Source organism: Taeniopygia guttata, chromosome 2, assembly GCF_048771995.1.
Source record: "Taeniopygia guttata chromosome 2, bTaeGut7.mat, whole genome shotgun sequence".
NCBI lineage: Eukaryota > Metazoa > Chordata > Aves > Passeriformes > Estrildidae > Taeniopygia > Taeniopygia guttata.
Genome location: NC_133026.1, coordinates 43,294,031 through 43,319,292, shown reverse-complemented (window position 1 = coordinate 43,319,292; position 25,262 = coordinate 43,294,031). Strand labels below are relative to the sequence as shown.

The window sequence follows — 25,262 nt, the reverse complement described above, 5'->3', positions numbered from 1 at the left end:
TACAATAAACCATGTATTTACTACAGATTCTAATTGTTTTTCTCATTGTTTTTATTTTCATGCAGATTGTTTCTCAGAGGAAGCTCTCCAAGTCCTTACTCAAACATGGCAACACAGCAGGAAAATCATCTATAACAGTAAGTCAGTCTTAGGCATGCTTTTATTTTTCTGTTATTTACAAATATCTAAAGTGACAAATTCTCTCTAAAAGCATCCTGCTAAGCCACCAGAACAACCCTTGATTGAGAAATGTATTTAAATTGTTTATTTGATGATTTGCACTGTTTCTGACAAATGCTTGTTTTAAGGAAATGGCAAAAAACAATGCATGATTTGTAAAAAAGGCACAATACTTACTATTACCTACTTTTAAGGTACTTCGATGACAGCAAGTAACTTCTGCTGCTTGAATACTTTTAGTTGAATGACTAGAACCTTTAGAAATTAATTTATACCTGCTTTGACACATCTTTCTTTTGTCTTAGGCTTTTTCCAGTTTCTCAGGGAAAAAAAAAAAAATGTTTGATGAGATCAGTTTTAGATGTGTTGTAATGCAACTAAGGACTGGATTGTCATAGCCAGCCCCATGTGTATCTTGAAATTTGGAAATCAGTGTATTACCTCTCTTTCATCTTTCTCCGTGCTGGCTTGCTTGGGAGATCAATCTTGTCTGCGTTGAGCCTGGCATGCTTGTGACTTTTGCAGCTCTGCATTAAGATGAAGGCTATAATAAAATAATCTGCTTTGGGGTATCTGCTCTGTTACCTCATGAGACTGAGAAGGACTTTTTTCCTTAATGTGTGATTTGCCAGATGGTTTTCTTGTGGCTTGATTGTTTGAATTTTTTTCTGCCTTCAGCTGCAAAAAAAGACAGCAGACTCTGAGGTACTTTCTGAGAGCCCAGGGAGTTTGATTTCTTGGATGTCTTCCTTTGTTCTTGGCTGGAAATTGATTTGCTTAAATGCATACAGTAAACTTGGTTTTGGTCTGGGGTTGGAAAGAAGTTCCCCACTCATCTGGCTGAATAGAACCAGGAGAGAGTTTTGTTCTCTAAATAACTTGGTATGGTTTGCCTGCTGGGATGATCTGGGCATACTCCCTGTGGTGTTCTGGACCGCCCTTCTGTCTTCTTTGAGGAGCACAAAGTAATTTAGTTTTGTGAAAACACAAATGCTCTAGTACAACTAAAATTATTAGACTTGTTAGGGGAGTGTTCTGGCAAAAATTAAATCACTAGATAAACAGAAGATGAGAGAAAATGAGTTAATAGACCCAGCTGGCCTCACACTGGATGATGACCATGAAATATGGACCTTATTTATCTGCTTTGGCTTCTGTCCAGCAGTTCTAAAGAACAAGTTGACTTGAATGGGAGAAAACTGAACCCAGACAAAAAAATACTGTGTGAAAAGATTTTTGTCTCAACAGAATAATTAAAAACTGATTAATGCTCATAATTTCTGGACCTGGGGACATACCAGGTGTCTGTCAGGTATGGAAGTTGGAAATACTGTTTTCCTAACTCAATCAGTGTAGTGAATTATGAGTTTTTAAAGCATTTTGAAAGTTCCTATCTTAGCAAATTTGCTGGAATTTTATTCATCTTTTGACTGTATAATGTCTCATCCACACTGTCTTATAATATGGCTGTGGGAAGCAAACTGAACATTGTTCTGCTTCTCCAGCTGGAAGTCTGTAAATCTTTACAAGAGCAGGTTCATTATTTTCAGTTAAAAATACTTATGAAATTTGGTGTGCAAATCCCAGAGCATTGCTGGTGATACACAGCTTAACCAGATCTAAACCATCAGACCACATGGAAGAGAAATGTGTCAGACTCCATTGGTCAAATTTCATCAGCAAGCTGATGTTTGCCTGGAAGTTGTGACACACCACATATGTGCCTGTGTGGTGGTACTTTAATGCCCAATTAAGCATCTGTGCCCCTGTGTGGCTGCATGTGAGTATTTTGTTTGGAGAAACACCCCAGCAAACTGCTGGGAGGTGTCACAGCCAGAATAGGCTCAACTCAGGAAATTTTACTTAATTTAATGAATTGCCAATCAAAGTAAACTTGCAACTACTGAGAAACAAATAGGACCAAAAAAACTGCTAGGGAAAATACTTTTCCTGCCCTTCCCAGTACTCCATTTCTGACACCTCTCCTGCCTCCTTCAATGTCTTCACTCCCTTTGCCTTTACTTCATGTTGTGCTCAGTCCCTTTGATGAGGTGCTGTCTGACACAGGTCAGGATCAGAAAATAGTGGGGTTTTTTGCTGCTCTTTGAGGTTTTGTCACTCATTTTCTTAGTTGTGCTCTGGACTTACACACACCCTTCAGGGGCATCTCTGCTCCAGGATGGGTCTTACTTGTGGGTGTACACAGAAAGGCCTGCTCCAGCATGGACCACCTCCTTCAGAGAGTGACTCTCCAGCTGTGTCCCCACAGCATGGCCTTCTCCATGCCTCCTCCTGGATCTTCTTTAGGGCGGCATTGCAGGCCTCCTACCTCTCTTTCCTTTGTGTCTCTTGCCTCTGGCAGCTGCTGCCCTTTCTGAAGTAGGCTCACAAGAGGTGCCTTATGCACCTCTGATGGGTTTCTGTTTTGGGTGCAGTCAGTAGCTGCTGCGAAACCAGTTTGGCAAATTTTTGTGCTTTCCCAGTAGCTCCTCAAGGACTTGAAATGGTGGAGACAGCCAGAGCCTATCTGGGAAGCAGGCATGGCTGCCTTGTGTGTGGTCATGAACATGAAACATCCAGAAAATAGGTTATTTTGGGGTTATTATGGATTTAATCCATGGGGAGAACATTTACAATGGGGAAAAAGTTTTAAAGCTGTCAAATAGAATATAATGTGGTTTATTTCAAAGAATATTTTTCAGTGATATATCTCAGGTTTGGTTAGTGCCTTCTCCCCGCTGAGGCATTTTAATGGCTTGCTTAGGAAACTAGTTTAGTTGGCTCTGTTGGATTTTTTATAACATTGCACAGCACAGAGACTGGCATCATTATTGATAGAGCTTATATCATCTGAAAGAATCACACTATATTATATTAGGATTACTTTCTTCTCACTCTTTCTGCAGTAAAATGTTTTGCCAATTTGGCTATTGGAGAAAAGCTATATCAAGAGAGCTCTCCTGCTGTAAATGTGTCTTTCATGGCAGCTAATGACAGGTGACTTCACTCTTTTTTTCATTTATCTTTCCAAATGATGCTGAAGTGGTATAAAAATAATTGGGCTTTAGACCCAAGTGATACAACTCTTGTAGAGCGTTTTTGTCCCCTTGGACACTGTGAGATTGTGGAATTCTCTGCTTTCCAGTCGGAGGAAGAGTACTTGGTCAGAGGAAAGGGATCTCTGGTGGATGTGGGTGTCTGCCCATTGGCAGGTGATTGACAAGGCATAGCTGCACGACACAAAGTGATTCAGGTTTGGGGGCTGACCAAGACGATGTCCTTCCTGATGGCAAAGAGAAACACATTAACTTATTCCACAATTCAGTTTCCTAAATGGGATCTCCAGTTTTCACACACTGAAAAATGGCATAGTTCTCCCCTTCCATTACACCATGCACAACTCAAATGTAGCTTTCCATTTAGGTGATCGCTGAGGAATTGTCTGGCAACGATGACTACGTTGAACTTTCATTCAGTGCACGGAAATTGGATGACAAGGTAAGCTGCTTGATATTAACCTTTCTGAAAGATATAAGAATGCCTGCAAATATAATTTGATGAGATTTTCCATGACAGATATTTTTTACCTTTTGTTATTAAACACATCAGGGTTTTCAGATGAGTGTTCACACTGAGGCTTTCCTTGAGTTGAAAGTAATTAAAAAAAAAAAAAAAACAAACCTCAAGGGAATCTAGTTAAAACCAAGACAAGTTAATTACACTACAACCAAGACAATTTAATTATGCAAAATGCCACAGATCAGAATTGTTTAGAGAAGTGGACTTTCTGTGAGGAGTCATTGAAGTTTCCTAAAATACAGCTAGAAAACTTCGTAACAGCTCAGCCATGATACACATTTTGTTCAACAAAATGTAGCTCAAATGTGAGAAAAAGACTTGCATATTTGTTAAAAACCTTTTCCTTCTCTAGGAAGAAAACTCTTCACTGACTCAAACACTACTCAACATTATAAGGAATACCTCTTTCTGAAAATATCTGTTATTGTTTAGCAATTTACATATAATGAGCATCTCAACTCACAGCCCAAGAAAACCTGATGTCTGCTTGTATCACTCTCTGTTGTTTCAGTGTAATAGCAGACATAGAATACTTTGAGGTGTATAGTCCCTTCTTATATATGAAGGTGCTTCTAATTAGAAACATATGGCAGAACTATAAAAAGGCTTAGGATGGTGATGCCCCAAGTGTGTTCTTGTAAACATCTGATGTGAGAGTAGCTTAAAATAAAATCAGTGAGACTACTTTTGAATACTTATATATCAGGTTTACAAAATTGTGTTGTAACTTACGAAAAAATATTTTCACTTGAAACTACCGGAAAATCTCAGCCAAGCAGAAAGTACACTGAAAGATGAATAGTACTGGCATATAACTTTAAAATAAACTTTATAAAATTTGTAAAATTTTACTGTGCTCAGGATCATTAACAATCGTAAATGATCAGGACCTGAATTTGCTTCTCATCTGAAAGATAAATTACTTTCCTCTTTCAGAGCGGCTGGGGTCTGAGTGATTTTGAGTTGCATAATTTATTTAGTTGTCAAAATGTAAATTTAACAACCTTTCTTGAGACAGATAACTTTAGAAGTAATTCCCAGACTTGTACACAAGTTTCTTCCTGTTCCACATGCTGTCACATCTAGGAAAAGGAGAAGGACATAAACAACATAATAGGACTCCACTTAGTTATTGCATTCCACAAATGCAAAATGTAATCTGCATTAAACATTATAATAGCTTCTAGCTCTTGTTGGTATAAATTAAAAGGATACTGCCAGAGTGCAATTCTGAGCCAGGTCAGTGTTGTCTCGGCAACAGTTTTAGAGAGTGATTGAGGGGTAAGGTGAGAAGGATCAGTCTGAAATACTGCAACAGGGTTGTCATTGTTGCCATTTTAACATGTCCAGTCAGGGTGGGCTTCATCTAATAAAGAATTCTTGGATGATGCAGTGTGCAAGTCAAGCAGTGACTCATCATGGCTTATCTGAATCCAAATCCTGTCTTCAGCTGATGAAAATCTCTGGAAATCTATTGCATTGAAAAAAGTCTTTCCATTTCCTCTAGCTAAAGATGTAGCTCAATTCCTGGCTGAAACTTGATTTACTTCCTCTATAATAAAAGTGTGCAGCTTATAATGAACTTTGACATTATTAGATGCAAGGCACTATTAGTAATTATTTTTATTAAGGTTTGAAATTACTTAAACTTCACAGTTCAGCCATTGGTGAAAAAGAATGAGTGCTCTGATGTCACAGAAAGAAAATAAACATCAAAAAATTGAGAAGATCTGATTAAAATCCTAAGTATGGTATTGCATGCCTGTCGCCACTCAGAGAGGCTGAGTAGAGATGTAACATCAGAGAAACAAACTGAAACTGACCTTGGAATCTCCTGAAAAACAGAGGAAGCCTCTGGAAGCAGTCATTCATGCTCTGCTATGGGGTCACCTCTGTAAGCCCTTGGGTTCCTGCACTGGTAGCTGTGAGAGTGGCAGAAGACAAGTAGAATCCTAATGCCTCACAACTTGTGGGTAAAGGAAGGGGTGGGGGATATCATGTATGTGCTCTTTGGATAAAGACAAAAATGAATTATTTCCATCCACTACCATCTTTAATGGACAGGAATATTCTTCCTTCATCCGTTAAAGGAGATCTTTGAAAGAGAATCCAGATTGGGGCCCTTAAATACATGTATTTCCTACACTAAGGAAAAACACTCAAACAACGCATTTTTGGAAATTACACAAAATGTGTTGGTAAGATTTAACAGGCAGGATGTTTGTTACATGTTTTTTTCTCTCTTGATGTACAACTGCAAAAATTTTAGAGAAGCTACAGAACAAAGCTTAATAATTTTTTCCTACTGGAGTGGCTGAAACATTCAGTGAAAAAATTATAGGAGAATTACGGATATGAAAGTTTCCTTTAGTTAACTGACTTTAGCAGAAATAACGGTTATATTTTTTATTACAGTGCTTATTTGGAAGGTATAACTGCTTTTACATGTTTTATTGAAGCCCTGTCAGCTCAAATGGCACATCTTTGTTTCAAGAGATCCACTGAGAACACTTCACTGTGGAACAATAACTTTTGGAAAGGTTTTATTGCATTAATAGCTGTGTCACAATTACCATAACAAGCAGCTACATTTTTTTTTATGATAGCTATAATAAAATATGGGCACTGAGGCAGGCAAACTGCTTCTCCTGTTCTGAGAGAAGCAGTTACCATTGTTTGGGAAAGATTATCCAGCAAATATCTGCAAAATACAAGCTAATATTGCTTTTTTATGTAGTTCCCTGGTATTAAACTGCTACCAAAAAAAAAACCCATCATCAAATGCCCTGTTGAATAGTATTCAAAATTTTAGTCTTTTGGTTGCTTCAGCCCTTTTTTAAGGGACCTTTGACTTGATCCCCAAGCCTGAATTTTAAAAATTATTGGGCTCTGAAAATTAATCTACTAAAAATGTGTCAAACTAGGTGCTTAGAAACAGATACATCTAAATTTTTAAAGTTTAGGCCATGTACTTGTGTTATTAATGTATAACTGCTGCAAGAACAATGTGCATTATACCACCAGCAAATATATTACATTAATCATTTAAATATTATTAAAATAGCACGATATATTGCAGCTATTCTTCTTTCAGAGGATATTCTTGGGGGATAATGCAAAGCTATTAGATTCAGCATAACAACCAAAATAAGTTAATTGTGAAAGCAAATGATTCTTCAGCTTATTATTTCCACTTATTGCAAAACACTTCCAATATAGAAGGATTTTTTTTTTTTTGTTCATACCTCAATTCTGATAGCCTTGTTTCTGCCTTGGAGGGGGAGTAATATAAACCCCCATCCAGCATTAAAATCTTTCCTTTTATGTGGTATTATCTTGGTAGTGAAAACCAGAAATTATTTCCTTTGTGCTGATGTGCTGTTGTACCTTTATGATACTCAGCTAGGAATAATATTGCATTTTGAGCCTTAAATGAAATCTTGGCTTCCTTTCTGAATTCTTTTGCACACCAGGGTGTGTTCTTTGGATGTGTCATTTTGAGGTACTTTCTTTCAAATAACTTAGCAAATTTTGATTGATAAAGTGCTTGATAAAGAAACTCTGAACATTAAGCTTTTACCCAGCTTCAATCTGAATGCTTATGTGTGAGAAGAGGCAGCTCAATCTTTTGTAAGCCTATGCACACTTTCATGTCACAATGATTAAACCAGCACCTTCTCTCTCTGCTTGTTCTCTTTGCTATACACTGGTAATCTGGCAGGATTTGGTCACCAAAACCCCCCATATCCTAGTAGTTTCAAGTTTTGAGTGGCATCTAGATATTAAATCTACATCAGGACCTTGAGGCAAAATCTAGAGTTACTTAGTTGAATTTTGCACTGGTATCACAGTTTTACAGGGCTTGACATAAAATGTCATGTTTACCATGTAGCTGGCACAAATAGCCAAACATACAGCTTTGTTATTCCCTTCTCCCTGTGAAAGGATTTCACAACTAAATCTTCACATGCTTTGTATCAGCTGTTAAATGGGCCACTAAGTTTTCTCTAGAAAGTAAAGAAGGAGATCAATGACAAAACAGCACTCTCAACACAACATTATGTCATTTTTAGGGGATGACAAGATTTTAGGTTTCTTGAGCCTTGCTCAAGGCTTTGTGGTCCATAGGGACTCATTTTCTTCTTCAGATATTCAAATTCAGGTGTGCCTTTTCAAAGCCCTGAATTCTTTATTTGGAACTTGTGGAATTATAAAAATGCCATAAAAATAAATTTTACCAAGCCCAGACTTTATCTAGCATCTTATCCAAAGTTGTTCTTAAACCACTGGTCTTGCAGCTAATCAAAAATAGGTATGGTGGACATATAGTGAGGAAAAAGTAGTAGAATTATATGTATTAGAGTAATTTTTACACTACCATAGAAACACTTGGATACTGAACAGAATTTCTCACTTCCCCAAACTGACATGGGAGTCTGTGATTTTGGATATGACCTATACAGAAGAATAATATTCATATGCACAAAGTTAATCATGTGGCTCTTTTGAAGAGGAAAATTAAGAAGGAACTTAAAACTATAGGAAATTGACTTAGTGCTTTTAAACCCTACTCTTTCAGCATAGCACAGTAAGAAATTTGAAGGTTTCCCCCTCCTGGGTTAGCAGCCAGTTACCCACAGCCAGCATGTCCAGAATTAATGAGATGTTGAAACAGAAGAGCCTGTGACCAGACTGAAGCAGTGCTATAGAAAGCAACTTAATTTAGGTTTGTGTAAGAAAGTTTAAGGTTGTTAGCTGGGTACAAGACTAGGAGAAGTTGTTCTGCAGTGTGTGAATGCGAACCTTGGTGTCTGTCACAGATTTGCCTAGAGATATCCAGTTATTTCCTGCATTTTACACTGCTCTGTTTGTCATCTTAGCATGGGCCATGTTACCACACCAAGAGGACTTGCTTCTCTAACCACCTCTAATCCATTTTGACAGTATTTGTATTAGTTGGTAGCAGCACAATGTCTTGGCCAATTAAATTCTGTTTTGAGACGGTAGGTGAACAGTGTGAAATTCAACCCCAGTGTGGAATATGCTTCTAAGTGCAATGCATTAGAAAACTGGTGTCAAAAGACCAAACAGGCATGGAGACAGAAAGAAACAAGCTAGGTGGAAGACAGAGCTAATGCTCAGGAAACTTAGCTGGGTGTAAGAACGGAAGAGGTTGTAAAATGAACTTTTACAGTTTTGCATGCAATGATTAAATAGTCAAACTGAGAACAACAAAAGTACCACAGGAATCCTTGTGAGACAAGGACAAGAATGAAGTATTGCTGAGAAACACCAAGTGGTCTCACTAAAACTACTCTGGCTCTTCCTTTTCACTAGCAGTCAGGGAAGAATCCAGTGCATTGTGCCTGAAAAGCACAAAGAAAAAGAAATCTCAATAGTAACGTGTCCTATATTTTATTTTAGGATTTTTTCAGCAAATCTGATCCTTTTCTGGAGATTTTTCGGGTGAATGATGATGCAACCCAACAACTTGTTCACAGGACTGAGGTAAGGAGTAGAGTTGAATTCACTTTCCAAGGACACAGAGGCTGTGAGGAGGCATAGTTTATGCTTCTCATGTCACCAAAGGAAGTGATTTTAAATGTAGGCGTGCAAACACTCACACTTAAAAACACTTCCTATTGGTTACACTCTAGTGTCATTAACTAATGGGTATCAGGTCTTGACTTATGCACCTTACAGTAAAGGAAGATGAAGCCAAAGGTCCAAACCTAATTAAACTGGCAGATACTCTGTTTGAAGGTCAGGAGATACAAATACGAAATTTAGCCAAAACCAGGCTACACACTGTATAATATTTTCCCATTTTCCTATGTTGCTTCTTCCCCCCCTCCTCTCAGGGATTGTAATTTGGGTGCTTTAACATTTGTTTCTTGTCACCCAGTGACATTACTGCTCTGTGGTTATGACTGGCATTGTCTTAAAAAATGGCATTTAAGTGTATGTGGTGGAGCTGTGGCAGGTGTTAGGGGTTATAAACCTGTTACAGATTCCGCAGAATTTTCCTAGCAAGGCAATGTGCCTGTAAATTGATGTTGCCCATCCCCATTGCCCAGTCTTTCATTGCTTCCACTTCAGTTCTACAACCTTTTCCTTGTCAATTATCTCCCACTGAGGCGTGGCAGTGCTGGAGCAATATCTGTAGCATCATCTGTGGGTATATATGGGTCCATCTGCTGCTCCTGCTCCTTCTGGGGGCTTTCCAGAGGAAGAGTCTTAGAAACTGCCAGCTCCTCAAGGGCTCATATCTCATTGGATGTAGTTCTGAAAACTCCAGCTGAGCTCTGCTTTCTTCTCTTGCTGGTGAATGCACTGTATTGAGAATTGTGCCTCTTGTTAGCATTCTGCTGAAAGACGTGGAAATGTTAAGGGTTCTCTTTTTTCTTTTCACTTACAGGTTGTGATGAATAACTTAAATCCAGCATGGAAGACTTTTAAAGTATCTGTAAATTCTCTGTGCAGTGGAGACCAGGATCGCAGGCTCAAGGTCAGAAGTAATTCCTACCTTTTTAATAGTTTCACTCATAGAAAAGTTGGTCTCTGTTTTTCAACTGTGGATTGTTATTCTGTGCTTCCCTCTTCTTTGATGGAAAAGATGATCACACAGCTGCATTATGATTACCATAATCAAATTAAGGATGCAGAGAAGTGGTATTCCACTGTCATCAGTAGATTATGCTCTATATTTCTTACAGTAACCTCAAAAAATGATGGGGCTGTTTTTTCCCAATCAGTTGGATCATTTAAATCCAGCATCATTTAACTGGTGAAAGTATACTCAGGGGAAGAGGCAGCCCTACCACAATTTTAATTACTATTTCCTCACTTCTATATCTGGAGGCCTTCTGTAAAAGAAACACTGAAATATGAGATTTTTTTAATTATACTTGAAGAGTAGGATGGCCACAAAAAGACATGTGCCATAGTAATAGAAGTGTTTCTAGTTGGCAGAAAGATAATTGGGAACCTGGAGCTTTGTGCAGAAAAAATAATCTTCTTCTGGCTAATTTTGCTTAAATCTTTATCCAATTGTTTTTATCTTCTGACCAGGTTTAAGGCTAATACTAAATTAAAAAAACATCAAACAAAGAGCACTGGTCCCTGGTGTCTACTCAGACTTTTAGACCTGATGAAAGGATATTGGACCCAAAAGTATGGCTATTTTTTTTCTTACTATACCAAATTGCTTAATATAATTTTATTTTGTCCTTGCAAACATTGCTTCTTTCATCATTATAGCTGCAAAACCCTGCAGAAGGGGTCTTGTCATTTTTCACTCCTCACTTACTGCAGGACATACTGTGCAGATGGAAAAAACAAAATGCTGGTGAGGATATGTTACAGTGCACATCACAGACGTGTGGAAAGGGTAAAAAAGCAGTCTTATGAAAGCTTGGGTTCGCAAAATTAGCCCTGTTATTATGGAACAACATATAAATTTGAGTCAAGAGGTGGATCAGATTTCTGCTACTGAAATGAAAAGCAGAATTAGCACAGCACTGCCTTCATCACATTGTGTGCATGTGGTCTTTAAATGACTTAGGTGAGAAAACCTAGGAAAAGAAGCAAACAAAATGAAGTCTAGAATGTGAGAATAAGTGGCAAATCCATAAAGGTAGAGAAATGAGGTTCTACAGGGAGAAAAATGCTCTTATCTCTGAAATTGAGGTGAGAAAGTATAAGAAAGGCTCAGATTTCAGTGTGGGAAGATGAAGAAGATGGGTTTGGGAATAAAGGTGGTCTTTTGAGCTATGAGCAGAGACAGTAGTCAAAACTGTTTGCAGACGAGCTGCCAAAAGACAGGCTGAAAAGGGAGAAGTGAAGAGGAACAAGGGTAGTCCCTTAGGACTGCCTGTAGAGAAGTTTGAGAAAGTCAGTGAAAGAATGGCTGAAGAAGAAAACCACAGCATGATGGGTCTTATGAACCTACTGAGAATTTTCAAGACAGTCTTTTTTTCCCTGTTTTTGGGAGAATTTTTCATGGTTTTCATTTGTGTATGCAAATGTTTTCAGCCCTGCTTTAGATATCTGAGTATTTGCCTGAGGCTACAGTTCAGCCATTTACAGAAAAGCAAAAAGTACTAACATTTGCATCAGATCATTCATGAGTACAGGAATATTTTAAAACTAATTATGGCTGTAAAATAATAAAAAGCTTGATACTTATTTCAAATTCAGGCCCTTTATAACTTTTGGTCAGTGTAAGATGAGACTGTTACGGTGGAGCAGCCACCCAAATCACTTATATTTGAGAGACAGCATATAATACTTGTCAGATAATTATTTGCTTCTTTTATAGATGGTCTATAACCTAGGAATTGGATGACAAATAGGATAGAAGAGTGAAAATGATAAGAATTAGAGAGATGAAGTGTTTGTGACTGGTACAGCACTGTATGACTGTTTATACTTTAATTTACTTTGATTGACTAAGAATTCCACTCTTTGCATTACCATATTTTGGAGAATTTTACTTCGGTTGCTTTGTTTCACTTCATAAAGTATATAACAATATGTTACTGCTAAGTGTTGGAAGAGCTCCCTGTGCCTTATTTAAGGTGGGGGAGATTTGGGTATTCCAGCTGCCTTGCTGAGCACCAGCTTCTTGCCAAGATTGTTTGATCACTGTGAACAGTAATTGCATAAGGCTGGGTAGTTTTGTGTCTCTTCCTGCTGTTAGTTTTTAACATACTCTGAAAGCATAATCAAAGTTAAGGCTTAAAGAGGCACCAGAAGGGCTCAGAAGGAGCTACCAGCTTGTGAAAATTCTCAACTGCAGGCACCTTGCAATCATGCCTACATTTGGTATACCTCTGTAGGCTACTTGGGAGCCTGAAGTCCTGGCCCTTCATCTCTGCCACTGAATTCACAAGGATACTGAGCTTAGTGGCCAGATTTTTGTAATGGGGAATGAGGATTAACATGGGAAAAGTACCCTTCAACAACTCACAGAAAGTCATTCAACTTACAGGAAGTTTGCTCTTCATAAGTCTTGCACACAAAGCAGTCTTTACATCGTCTGAGCATTTAAACATTCTGGTTTAAAATGTCTTTTTAGAAAGATAAGATGAGCAAGGTCACTAAAATCAAAGCAACCAATAGTTAGGGTCTGCCAAAAGTCTTTTGCTGGCATTATTTACAAAGTCTGTTAATTTTAATTCCTTATGGGCTTTTAAAGAAAAAACTAATTTTGTTTTGTTTAAATGTGATGCAGAGAATAATGATCATTTTATTCCTCTAAGGACATCTTGTAAAACTTTATTACAATTATTGCTGCTCTAGGTTTTATTATGAAAAGGATATATTAGATTTATGAAACTACTGAGATTTTATTCCCAGACACTGGAACAATCCAAGAAGTCTGGTCAAACTTTAGTGCCAATCATACCTTCTTTTAATGCTAACAGAACAATTAGTGTATGCATTGAAGTGAAAAAAATACCTCTTTCATCCAAAAGTAGTGTATTGCTTTTCTGATAATGTAAAGATTTTCAAATCACAACAGTAACTACTGACAAATCCGAGTGAGGATTGTACTCCTGAGGACAGGTTTATCCTAGTATGTTCTGGTGAAAAGTCCTGTAAATTGTGAAACTTTGGCATTCAAATCTGGTTTCAGCATGTGAATTATGTTGCTGTCAAAAGGTTTATCTGAAATACAAGATTGTATTGTGCCAACTTTCTGGTAGGGATCATCTACTGCCCACTCATTCTAATAGTTGCAGGGTTCTTCTTTCTCTAGAGAAGTCCTGGGAATGTATACAGAAAAATAATCTTTTTTGTGTTTTGGTATTAGGTGCTATAATACTTGGGAAATAAACGCCTAACAAGGTTCTTGTTAGGCAAAGGCCAAACAGGGCATATAACATACAATAATTCTATCTCCTGCTGAGGTTGTATGGAGAACCTCCCCAAAAGAAGTTATGTTCACAAGGAAAGTAGGAACTGGGGGGAAAAAAGAATCTAAAATAAAAATGTTGCCAAGGTGAACTGATAAGCTACTAGGAGAGTGGGAAGGACGTGTCATATCTGTATAGAAAGCCCTTTTCATCTTCCACCTACATAGGGGAAATTTTCAAAGGAAGCATGTCCATTAGATATTTTTCTACCTTTCAAAAGTCTGTATGTTGCAATTATATCATTGCTTTCAGCTTGTTTACTGCTTCATCCCTGCATGACCCAGAGGATGATCACAGTGAAATTGGTGCAGTTGTGAGTGGGACATGCAGCCATGGTTACCAGGGCTGTTCCATACACTGGGTTATAATGCCTGTGTGTGTGTGTGTGTGTGTGTGTGTGTGTGAATGGCTCTTTGCAGCCTGAAGCCCCCAGACAGTACCGTTTCTTTTTTTGGTAACCATGGGAAGGTTGCCTCTTCCTAGGCACTTCTAATGAGTTTAAAACTTGGTTCTTCCAGTCTTCTCTATTTTCTTTCATGTACAGTTGACTCCCTTGGTTCTGTCCATCTGATCTGTTGGAGTAGCTGTATCTTAGCACAGGAATTGTTTGGGTTTCTGCTGAGAAATCTACTTCCATATGCTTGTAAGCCCCAGTGCACCTATGATGCTCTTAGTCCTAGCAAGGTGCACTTGGGATTTTTAAGGTCATTTTCAATTTATTTCCATATTAAGATCTTGATAAATAGGTCCCTTTCCAATGTGAATTTTCATAGACTGTGAATTTTCTACATTTTTTTGGTAGGTCATTGTTAACAAGGGCTTCTTGAAAGACCTGCACTTTGCTTAAATTAGTAATCTATGCAGTGCTGCTTTTGCCTTGTTGATACTATTATATAATGTGAACCTCATTACAATATTAATAGAAGAAGCTCTATAGCTTACAAGAAAGATCTTGACATTGTTCTGGATGTAAATAGATAATCACTTGATTTTAATTTTATTAATTGAAATAATTGTATGAGAATTTGTTATTAATATAACAACCTCTTCCCCAGTGTCTGCTATTTCATTTTTTGAAGTGGAATGTTGGGTCTTCTTCAGACAGTTGTAACCTTCTGTTTCCTTCTGATTTCATAAAATTGTTGACTCTTTCATGCAAAATGATGGATCATTAGGAGGAGAAATTTCTTCTTATAGATTGCCAGGTCCATTCTGAGTTAAAGAAAAGTAAATAGCAGTGAATATTTTTATATTCTCTGAGTTATTGCTGCTGTGTTCTCTAGATCAATAAGTTTTCAGTGACCTTTAATACTTGACTACAGCTCTGCTTATACAGGTGTATTATAAACTATAAAATGAACCCTCAGTATATCCGAAAGCCACTATTGAAAGTAACTGAGCAGAACCGGTGAAGGAGACCAAGTAAAGCTTAAAACACAAGGAATAATTTAGTCAGACAAATCCATTAGTGCTTTTATTCATTCACAGTTTAGCTGTCAGAGTGTTTGAAGCACTAGTGTTGAAAGATACAGTTTGTGGTCAACAGCAATAATTTCTGCAGGATTTTAAAAAGCATGTGGCTTAAAAGGCAATTCAAGCAGTGTCAAATGATGGTTGGAAAGGCATGAACTGAAGGATTTTATACTGTTCCCTAACAGAAGGCTCATTTATTGTTGCTGTTTTCTTCAGGCTTTTAATTCCATGTAGAAAGAGACTGGCACCAAGAACAAATTACAGCACAGGCTAGATTTGATGGTTATTTTCTTGATTGGGTGATTTCAGTCATACTTGATTAACTAAGCAGTTCTACATTTTCCCTTCAATTTACTCACCAAATTAATGCCAGTGGAGCCAATCATTCCCTGCTTGCTTACCCTGGTGTTGTTGAAGATGTATATGCAAAGTGAGTACTTTTTGTAGAAAATGTTCAAAAATAAAGAAGGGGGACTCAACCTTTACATGCCTTTAGTATGAATCAGAAGATACTTTCAAATTTCTTTTTCAGTAAGTTGTTTCCTTTTCATTGGGTCAAAGCATTTTCCTGGAATCTGTAAAATAATTGTCTCATTCTTGGAGAATGACACTCTTTCTTTATAGACTGAATAATAGTTATTTATTTCTTTATTAGCTACTTCAAAAGTGTTATTGTGTTTTGAATTTTCAGCAAAGTTCCTCTGGAGTTAACTGTGCAGCTGATAATTTTGGATAATAAAAAGTTGCTTCTTGCTGAAAAGAAAAAAAATTAGGCTTAAATATTAGGATGAGGTGTATATTTAATAAGCTAAGAGAAATATTTGTTTAAGTGCATACTGCTTCATGAGCACAGGAGTTTTGATAAAGTCTTCAGAGGGAATTATGTATTATTTTAAGGATTATTATAAACTTGAACAAAAGACTGTGAAAGGCAGTGTCTGAGACCTTCTTACATAAATAGCATTAAACATTCAATTCAAGTAAATATTTCTTTTCCTTTTTCTTTCATATTCCCCTTGCTTTCTGTACATGAGAGAGAGAAGTGCTACCACAGGCACTACAATGATTATTAAAAATTTTAGGTGCCTATTTCATAAGGTTTACAGTGACTGTGGGGAATTTGCTGCAACTGCTCACCCTGTTGTCTGTTTGGGTTAATCTATAATTTAGCAATCAGCTTATGATCTGAGTGCCTCCTGAATTCCCTAATTGTAGCAGTATGTTTGGAACCCTGATTTGTCTGAGAGTGTCAGGGACTGACCTGATCAATCTTCATAAACTCAATGCAGGTGGAGTGTCAGATTTAAGATGACCCCTAAACTGAAACTGGTTAACTCTATGTGTGTGTGATCTCAGTTTACAGGTTCCTTTTTTTTTTTTTTTTTTTTTTTTTTTTTTTTTTCCTCTTGCTGTTCCTCAGCTGTATTCTTGATAAAGCAGCTGAAGATGCTGGGGAAGAAAATACCATGTTGCAGTCAAGATTTAGGAGAGAGCACCAGACTCAAGAAATGAGCTTGATCCCATATCTGTTGAAGTAAAGTGAACTTGTTCGGATGACTTTAATAGCCACTAGTTTGTTCTCCATTACAGTAATTGCTGGATACATGGAAAATTAATTGTCAGATTAATTAATATAGATTTGGGTTAATTGATGTTTGTGAAGTGGTTTGAAGATGAAAGAGCTCTCTAAACAACAAGTGTTGTCACAATAATTAACTGTCCAAGTGAATTGCACAAGAAGAGATCATCTGATATATTGTGGTTTTAAAGAAAAGAGTTGATATTCTCATCTCCGAGGGCCTGGGTGCTGAAAAAGGTGGCAGAAGGTGATAGAAGGCTGAAGAGATGGTATATTTAAATAAAATGGGCAGGGTAGCAAGGGACAGGAGTCTTTCTCTCATCCATTGGATGACTCTGACACACCAAATTTCAGCATTCACCCTGTGAAAAGAGATTTTTACTTCCCATTCCTTACCAGAACCACCAGTTGCATGACCTTTCGGGGAGAAATGAAATTTCCCCCTGATACATGGACAATTCATTCTCTAAAACAAGGGCAGAGAGGACAAAATCCAAGAAAAAATATTTTGTATGACAATGTTTGTCTGGATTAGGGGATCTGAGGAGTGTTTTCTCTGTCTCTCTTTTGCAAATAAGAGGATTGCCTCCAAATAATTTGTACATTGCATTTCTTGTGAGCTTCCTTCAAATTGCCTACTGCCTCCACAGTTCCATCCCAAGACAAATAAATACAGGCTTCTACAGCTTTGCTATGCAAGTCATCAGTATGAGAAACATTTTGAAGGGCTCTTTCTCATTATCTTTGAAACCAAGTTTTAATTCTCTGAAATGAAACAGAGGCTCCTATAAGTGCTGCTGACTGTAATCCAAATCAGAGGTCTGGTTCCCTCACAGGGGAATAGCTGATAGAGCACTAAATCACATCCCTGGGACCATTTAAAATGAAACAAAGCATAGCCCTGGTAATGAGGACCATTCCATACTGGAGGGTGGGCATATGGGATGCCAATTAATTAAAGGACCTCTACATTCTTCCCAATTTTCATATCTCTGTTTTGATTGTGCACTGAACATCCTTATAGACCCCAGAATTAGCTCAGAGCTGTTTACTGTGTAATTTTAGAAACAAGTGTTACCACTTTTAATTAAAATAATAGAATGAAGCTTTGATTTCACTAAAACAGATCAGAGTTAGGCATAGCTGTAACCTTGTAAAGCAGCTGAATGCTGTAGTGAGAAAATTTTAAGTCTTGTGTATCTGAAAGAAAATCCATCACTTTCATGCCTTTCTGTCTACAGGACATTTTACTGTGTGACTTACAGCTTCCCATGATATTAAAAATGGAAGTCAAACCAGTTTTTCATATTATTTTTTTCATTTTTTTCTGTTGAGATTGGAAAAAATAGGGAAGGCAATTTCTCGACAATCTCATTTCAGTCTCTTATAAAGTAGCCAAGCCTCACATTGGCTGACACATAATCAACTTACAAAGGCCTTTGGTTTCTCTCCAGATGTTTTTCTTTTACTGTGCAAATTGAAAATTAGACACTCACAGAAATTCTTTCCTTGTTGTTAAATCTTGTAATAAATGTAGTCATTGCAATGAACTACATACTTTAAACAGAAAGATTACCTTAAAATTCTACTTATAAATTGTATTTGATAGTTTATGCGCTAACAAAAATAATATATTTGTTTAAAAAAATTAGAAGGAGTATCTTCAGGGGCCTTATTATAAGTTGTTTGTGATATTCAAGGTATCACCAGGGCAGAAATAAGTAGTAAGTGTGTCTAAATGCAAGTATTTTAGAAGATGTCTTATTACACTGTGGTTACTTGAAAAGTGTGAACTTTGTCTCACACTGAGGATATGTATTTAGCCCTTCTGTACCTAGGGATCTCATCTAACATGCATTCTGTTCAAATTTAGATCTGCATTTTTAGTTTACCAAAAACATGTTTTCTCCCAGCTAGATCTTATACACATTTTGTAATGTGCAAGTATATGTGTATAATGTACATGCATCTGACATAAATAGTTATGTTTTGCAATGAGAAATGCTTTATCTGCCTTACCAAATCTAAATTAGTTACCCTAAATTATGCACGGTTGTCATGTCTGCTGGCTCTCCCAATGATTTTGAAATTGCTCAATGGCAGTGTTCTACGGGATTCCATGAAAAAAACCCGCCCTCCTTGTGGTAATACTAGACGAAACCACAGCTCTTGGGATCAGAGACCTCTTTGTGTTTATGGGTAGCTGCTGTTCTGTTAGTGTGTTACAGCTGCTAAAGCACACCAGGGAAGTCTTGCCACAGTGCTTGCTATCACTAGCTTTGAGCAGGATTTGATGTTAGGATAAAGTTCCTTTGGGACACCTTCACCCCTCAGACAGAATGAAATGAAGAGCTGCTTGTTCAGTAGGGCCAGTGGAGCTACTTTAATGGCCTGCTCACTGGGAGCAATGCCACAGTGTCCTTCGGGAAGCCTGGCAGGATGTGTTCTCTTGGCCCCTCATCTGCTGAGCTGCCACAGTGTCAGCCCCAGCTCTTGTGCTCTTCAGGGCCCCTTGCTGACCAGCCAGCTGAGGTGCAGCCATCCTTCCCCCTTTCCATTTAGCTGTTTCCACCATGCTATTCACAGAAGTTTTGCTCAACAGAATTGCACAAAGCTTGATGCATTTAGCTCATTGCTGCCACAGAACACCTCAAAGGATTTGCAAGCTGCTTTGAGCATAAGGACTACTTTGTGACCATAGAGGTGTTTCGTGTCCTGAGCATGACAGCCACTATCTGCTTTGTCTGAGATAGCAAAGTGATGGTGTTTTCTTTCACAAACACACTAATCCTTCCTCTCCTGAAAAGCACATTAATTGCCCATATATCCTGGAGTGGAAGAGAAGGTGAATAAGGCTAGAAATCATTTCTCAGTAGTACCAGTAAGGCTGTCGAGTCTTCTAGCCTGCTTTCAGAACAGATGATATAAAAGGCTGCGGCTGGCCTGCCCCATGCACTCCAAATTACCTTGGTCTGAAGTTACAATATAGGAACAGCAACAGCATCAGCAGTTGATCTCTTTAGACAACTCTAGATATCAAATGCCTAAGGTTTGTTTAGATCTACTAATCACCTCTTACACTGTTGACCATTACATTACTAGCCTAGAATTCCTGTGGAGTCTCCTTATTGATTTTATTTTTGAGAAATTCCAGGATTTGCTGATAGCTTTCTTTTCCTATGGTAGGAAAAGTTACAGAGGTAGCTCTGAAGTCATGAATGACTTGGGGGAAATGATGAGGGAATGGTTTGATTATTTGTCCTCAGGGCACATGAATCTGAAAATCACTATGACCAGGCACAAAGGTTTTTCTCTTTCTATACAGCACAATTCAGTGATGGGACAGAGATGTTTTGTCAAAGGATGTTGGCAGGCCAAACTCTGTCAATATGCTAAAAATTGGGGTAAACAAATTCATGACTTTGCATTCTGGCTGGCTTTTAACAGCATCTATTCAGTGCCCTTTCCAGCTTCACAAGAGTGCACTGCCAATAACTGTAAATATGTGGTGAAGTAAAGAGGAATATCCCTTTCTCTAGGTGTTTGATAGCATCTGACAGAAAGATGATACTGGCACCATGTACTTTTATTATTTTCTTATTATGAATATTTGTAGCTTTCAAAATTAAATCTAAGCTTCGTTTTTTGCTGATTTTCATTTGCAGAACCTTTAAATGGTTAAGGCTTCATTATTTGAGAAGGTGGTGTGCATATTGCTAGTAGGTCATGCTGCAAGGGGTTTTTTTTCTGCTCCAGTAAAATTTCATGAAAAGGTAAATGGATTATTTAGGGCTGAAGTGTGTCTTGTTTGCTTTGTATAAACACATAGATAAGCCAGATAAGCTGGTCTAGCTTTTTTACTATTTTGTGGCAGCAGCAGTAGAGCATAGGGAATTCTGTGTAAGCCTTCAGATACTCACCCTGATTCAAATACTGACCCTGGTTACACATGCACAGCCCTCTGCTGCCTTCCTTTCTTGTATATATCAGCTTATACATTTTTCATAAAAATACTGCCCTTCAACAGAATCCCTGTTTGATATCAGCTACTTCTGTTTTTTTAATGAATCAGTTTCTAGTTGCAAGCAAAACATCTGAGAGTCTGGTGACTAATGTCTAGAAAGGCAGGTTTATTTTTACAGGCTAATTGAGAAGTAGGTTTCTCACATTAGGGAGACACAATTGTTCTCTCAGACAGACAACAGTGTTTCAGACCCTTGCACTTCAAAATATTGGAAAAAATGCTTTATTAGAGTTGTGCCAGAAATGAGTACTCAGTTTTTGACTAGGATAAAATATGGGGGTAAAAATTTGCCATTTTTCATATTTCAAGAGTATTTTTTTCATAATACCACAAGTATTATTCATTAATAAAATGGAACTGGGAAGAGGGGTTTGTGTGAACATTGCTTCAGATTGATGATAAATGTTATTAATCAATGAGCTGTACTGATCTAAGCAGTGCTGAAAGTTATCAGCCAAGTGTTTCATGATGCTACCACTAAGAAAGAAAGGTGAAAGGACTCAACCAGATTATCATGTCCTGGGCATGGTAACAAAGCCTAAATGCCTTCCAGCTTCCTCCTGAGTGTGGGATCCCTGTGCTGCAGTTCATACCCCCTCCCTCCCTTGCCCCTCTCCTGGGAGCCTTGGATGCCCCAGCTCTGACATTTGGCAGAGGCTGGCTGAGGAGAGGTAAGCAGGAGCGTGGTTTGGCTCCAGCCATTCCCCATGCCATTCTGGGTATGAGGAATTGGGGCAGATGAAAGCTTACCAGCCCTGGAGAGGGCAGAGGTGAAGCAGCCTGGGCAGCGCAAGGTGCCACACGTGGTTAGAACTGAGGCTGTGAGAAGGATCAGTCCCCTGTGTCACTGTGGACATCTGAAACTGTGAGTCTGCTGCAGTGCCATGTCCTGCCCCTGAAACCTAGTCTTGTGCTATGCTGAGACTGTGTTAAGAGTGTGAGATAATGGCATTCTTCATCAGAATGCAGTGTGCATTTCTCCAAGCAGACTTATGAATATGCAAAACTTGCACAAAATAATTAAAAATCACTAACTCATTCTTATAATCATCTCATGCACATTTTAAAATTTAGAATTGTGATTTTAATAGCCTAAATTTGTTTGTTCACAGCTCTTGAACTCTTAATCTCCTTAAGAGCTTTAAATCCTCTACACTACATAGCTTTAAGGTGACCTGCAAAAGTAAAATACAGGATCCTGGTAATGTGATGTTCCCTGCATGCTGTCCTAGTCTGACTTGCTCCCATTTTCTTGGCTGTTCAGAGAATTAAGCATGTACTTGTAAACTTGTTGACATTTGAGTTCTTTCCTTCGATCTTTAATGATACAGAAATAAGAGCCTGATCTGTCTTCTATACAGCTTCTTGTGCTGATTCCTTTGGCTGTTAATTTCCTTCATTCCTACAGAAGGCAAACTATCATTCTGAACACCACTTTGTCATTGTCACTGCTCTGTGCCCAGGGACAGGCTTGCCACAAATTTAAGATCAAGATTAGTTGCAGGCTGGATATTCAGGGGAGTTTAGGATGTAAAAGTGAAGTTTGGGGAAAAGAATTAAGCCAAAGAAGGATACTCATTTGTTGGTCTTGTATAGACTACCATTCCTTCATAGGCAAAAATCTGAGGTTTTTTTGTAAAACCAAGTGTTTTCTCTACATGGTATTACATTTAAGCACTCTTTCATCTTAAAAGGCATGCAGAGGTTTGCCTGTGATTTCTTTTAGTTTTGGTTTGGTTAGGGTAGGGTTTGTTTGGGGGTTTTTTTGGTTGTTTTTTTTGGGGGGGGGGTTTGGTTGGTTTTTTTTTTTTTGTGTGTGTGTGTCTTTTTTTTTTTTATTATTCTTTGTTTGTTTCATTTAATTTTCCAATATTTCTGTTTCAAAGACATTAGCAGAGGCTGGTATTGAAGTCAGTTCTTCTGGTATTTTGGATGTAGGATATATGTCCCCCCAATTGCAGATGCAGGGATCCTTCACAACCCCAGCACTACAGATTCTAGTGAATTCTGCAAAATGTGGGCATATTTGTCATACTCAAAGCTTCCCTTATTTGTCTGCCAGGACTAAGGAAAATGAAAATATGCACTCTTTGTAAGCACTAGAAACTGTTGCCAGGAAAGAATTCCTTCCTTCATCTTCTTTATTCATCAGTCCATTAATTTATGCTGCTCTTGGGGTATCTGTTGCTCCAATATCTCAATATTGCACAAGTTTTACTTGTCAAAACCAATCAGAATTACTGATAATTTTTTAAAAATACTACCCTGCATCTTTTAGGAAATTTTACACAAAATCTAGTGATGGCAGGATCCTTTTGTGACTTTTAGATGTGTGTGTTTCCACTTGCTATCCATGGAGAAAGAGAAGCATCTGTGCAAGTCTGCAGTAAGAGTCCTACAATAGCAATCCCACAAGAGCACTTTAAGAATAGTCTGTTTATGCCAACATAATGTTGTGCTGAAGGAAAACCTCAGAATAATGGCAGATTTCTCACCCATCCTTTTTTCAGATCCCCCTTTCACCCATCCCTCTGCTTATATTGTCTTAATGCTTAAGACACCTCTTGAAAAACAAGCATAAATACAATGCAAGCATAAAGGGCTAAAGGTGGTCAGGATTTTAATCTCAACTTTTTCCCCAAAACATGATGCTTGATTCACATAAAACAATCTGAATCTATCCCAGTTTTAGCAGACTATTAATCAAAAGAAGTGCCCCTCAAACTGAATGTTATTTTTTTTGCTACTCGAGACAGCATTTCATGGATAAATTTTCTTCTCTTACTTTAAATTTTAAAACCGGAACTAAAGCCCATTAATACTACTACTACTATTATTATTATATTGTTATCATTATCTTTTTTTATTTATTGTTTTTATCACTTTTGATCAAACAGAGCAATTTGCTGAAATATACTTTGCAACCTCCAGTCAAAGTGGCACTTTCCACAGTTCTGTTCCAGGAAACTGGATAGTGGTGAGCTCAGGGTGACATTCCTGGGGAAGAGGCAGTATGAATTCAGCATCTTTGCTGTCCAGGTACTTGATCCAAGCCCCCTCATGGTTTGCTGAAAACCATATTTTGGAAGAATACATTTCATGTAAGTAAGATCTGCACCTCCTAGCTGTCATGTATGAAAAGGGGCCGTTGATTTGTCATTTCAATTATCTACCTTGTATAATTTGCAAATGACATATCTTGATTATATTCTGGGAATCTTAAATTACCTTGTAAATTTCAAATATTAGTCAAGATGTTAAACAGTCATTGACTATTTGATAAAATACTGTCTTCATCTAGAGGAGAGTGTTACTAAAATGAATGTTACAGCACTACAAGGAACAACTGCATGTTCAATTTACCTTCTTTTCTTGCAATGGAGAAATATAACCATATTTAAGCATGAATTATTTTATTCAATGAACATGAACAGACTGGTATTGAAATTAATTGTGCTTGGAGTTTATAAAAATGCTTACTTACAAAAATAGATTGCTTCTTTTATACTATTTTACACTTTGATTTTGTAAAGGCTAAACAAGCTTCCTAATGCTTTTTCTCCTCGAAAATCAATTTTTCATGTGACATTACCATGCTAATAATAATTCCTTAGTGCCTTTTCCTGTTCCAGACCTGAGTGATTATATCTATAAAAAAGATGTAGTAGTTGCTGGGAAAAAACCCAAAACAACAAGTTATCAACTTATTTTCCCTCTTTCCTCTTTGCCCCAAATAAAAAGCATGCTTTTAGTTAAAATGGCCACTATTTTTCTTTCATAAGCTTTCTTTCTAGCTTATGACCCATGTTCTGTGCATTACAATTAACGAGAAGTTGTTCTCATTGACCATGCTAATCTTAAGCATCTCAGAGATGGACATTTTGTTTCAGAACTCAGGGATATTTCTGATTAAGCCTTGGTTTTAGTCTTTTTAAAACAGAAAATGTGCAAGTCCTCTCATTCTGAACACAGCACTCAATTGAGCAGCAGGCAGTATCCTTGCTCATACTTTCATGTTATTTTCTGCTAAACCAAAGTTATTTTACAGCTTTGTTTTTGATTTTGCAGTGCACTTTGATCCACCTTTACCTTTGCCCTCACACACTTAACTCACAGAGACAGAAATAAAGACATTTCAGTGAGACTCCCTTTTTAAAGTTTTTGTTTTGTTTTGGTTTGGTTTTGGTTTTTTTTTGTTTGTTTTTTTTTTTTTTAATGGGAGATGATGTGAATCTCCTCTTCCTTTGGCATTTACATTGCTTCATAGTGATTTCCAAAAAGGGATTAATTGTTTTGTACATTTCTCAGATGTTGACAATAGTTATCACACCTCAGGTAATGAAAGACAAATGAAGTTTGATCTGTCAAGAAACACTTGATTCTAATATCTGTATCTCACCTTATTTCTACATTACCTTGAATTATGTATCAAACCTACTTTAAAGCAACTACATGTCTGAGCATCACTCACTGTTTTATTTTCTTATCTCCACTGATAACTGAAGAA

The 25,262-nt window shown here is 37.6% G+C and overlaps 1 protein-coding gene across 3 annotated transcripts in view; it reads left to right on the top strand.

Moving 5' to 3' along the window:
• CPNE4 (copine 4) overlaps window positions 1–25,262 on the top strand; it is a 224,586-nt gene that overhangs the window by 128,252 nt on the left and 71,072 nt on the right. For all 3 annotated transcript variants that reach the window (XM_072925796.1, XM_012571621.5, XM_030265082.4), the window contains 4 exons: window positions 66–137; window positions 3,604–3,678; window positions 9,184–9,267; window positions 10,178–10,267. In XM_072925796.1, the coding sequence (XP_072781897.1) occupies window positions 66–137; window positions 3,604–3,678; window positions 9,184–9,267; window positions 10,178–10,267 (321 nt within the window). The remainder of the gene's footprint in view (window positions 1–65; window positions 138–3,603; window positions 3,679–9,183; window positions 9,268–10,177; window positions 10,268–25,262) is intronic.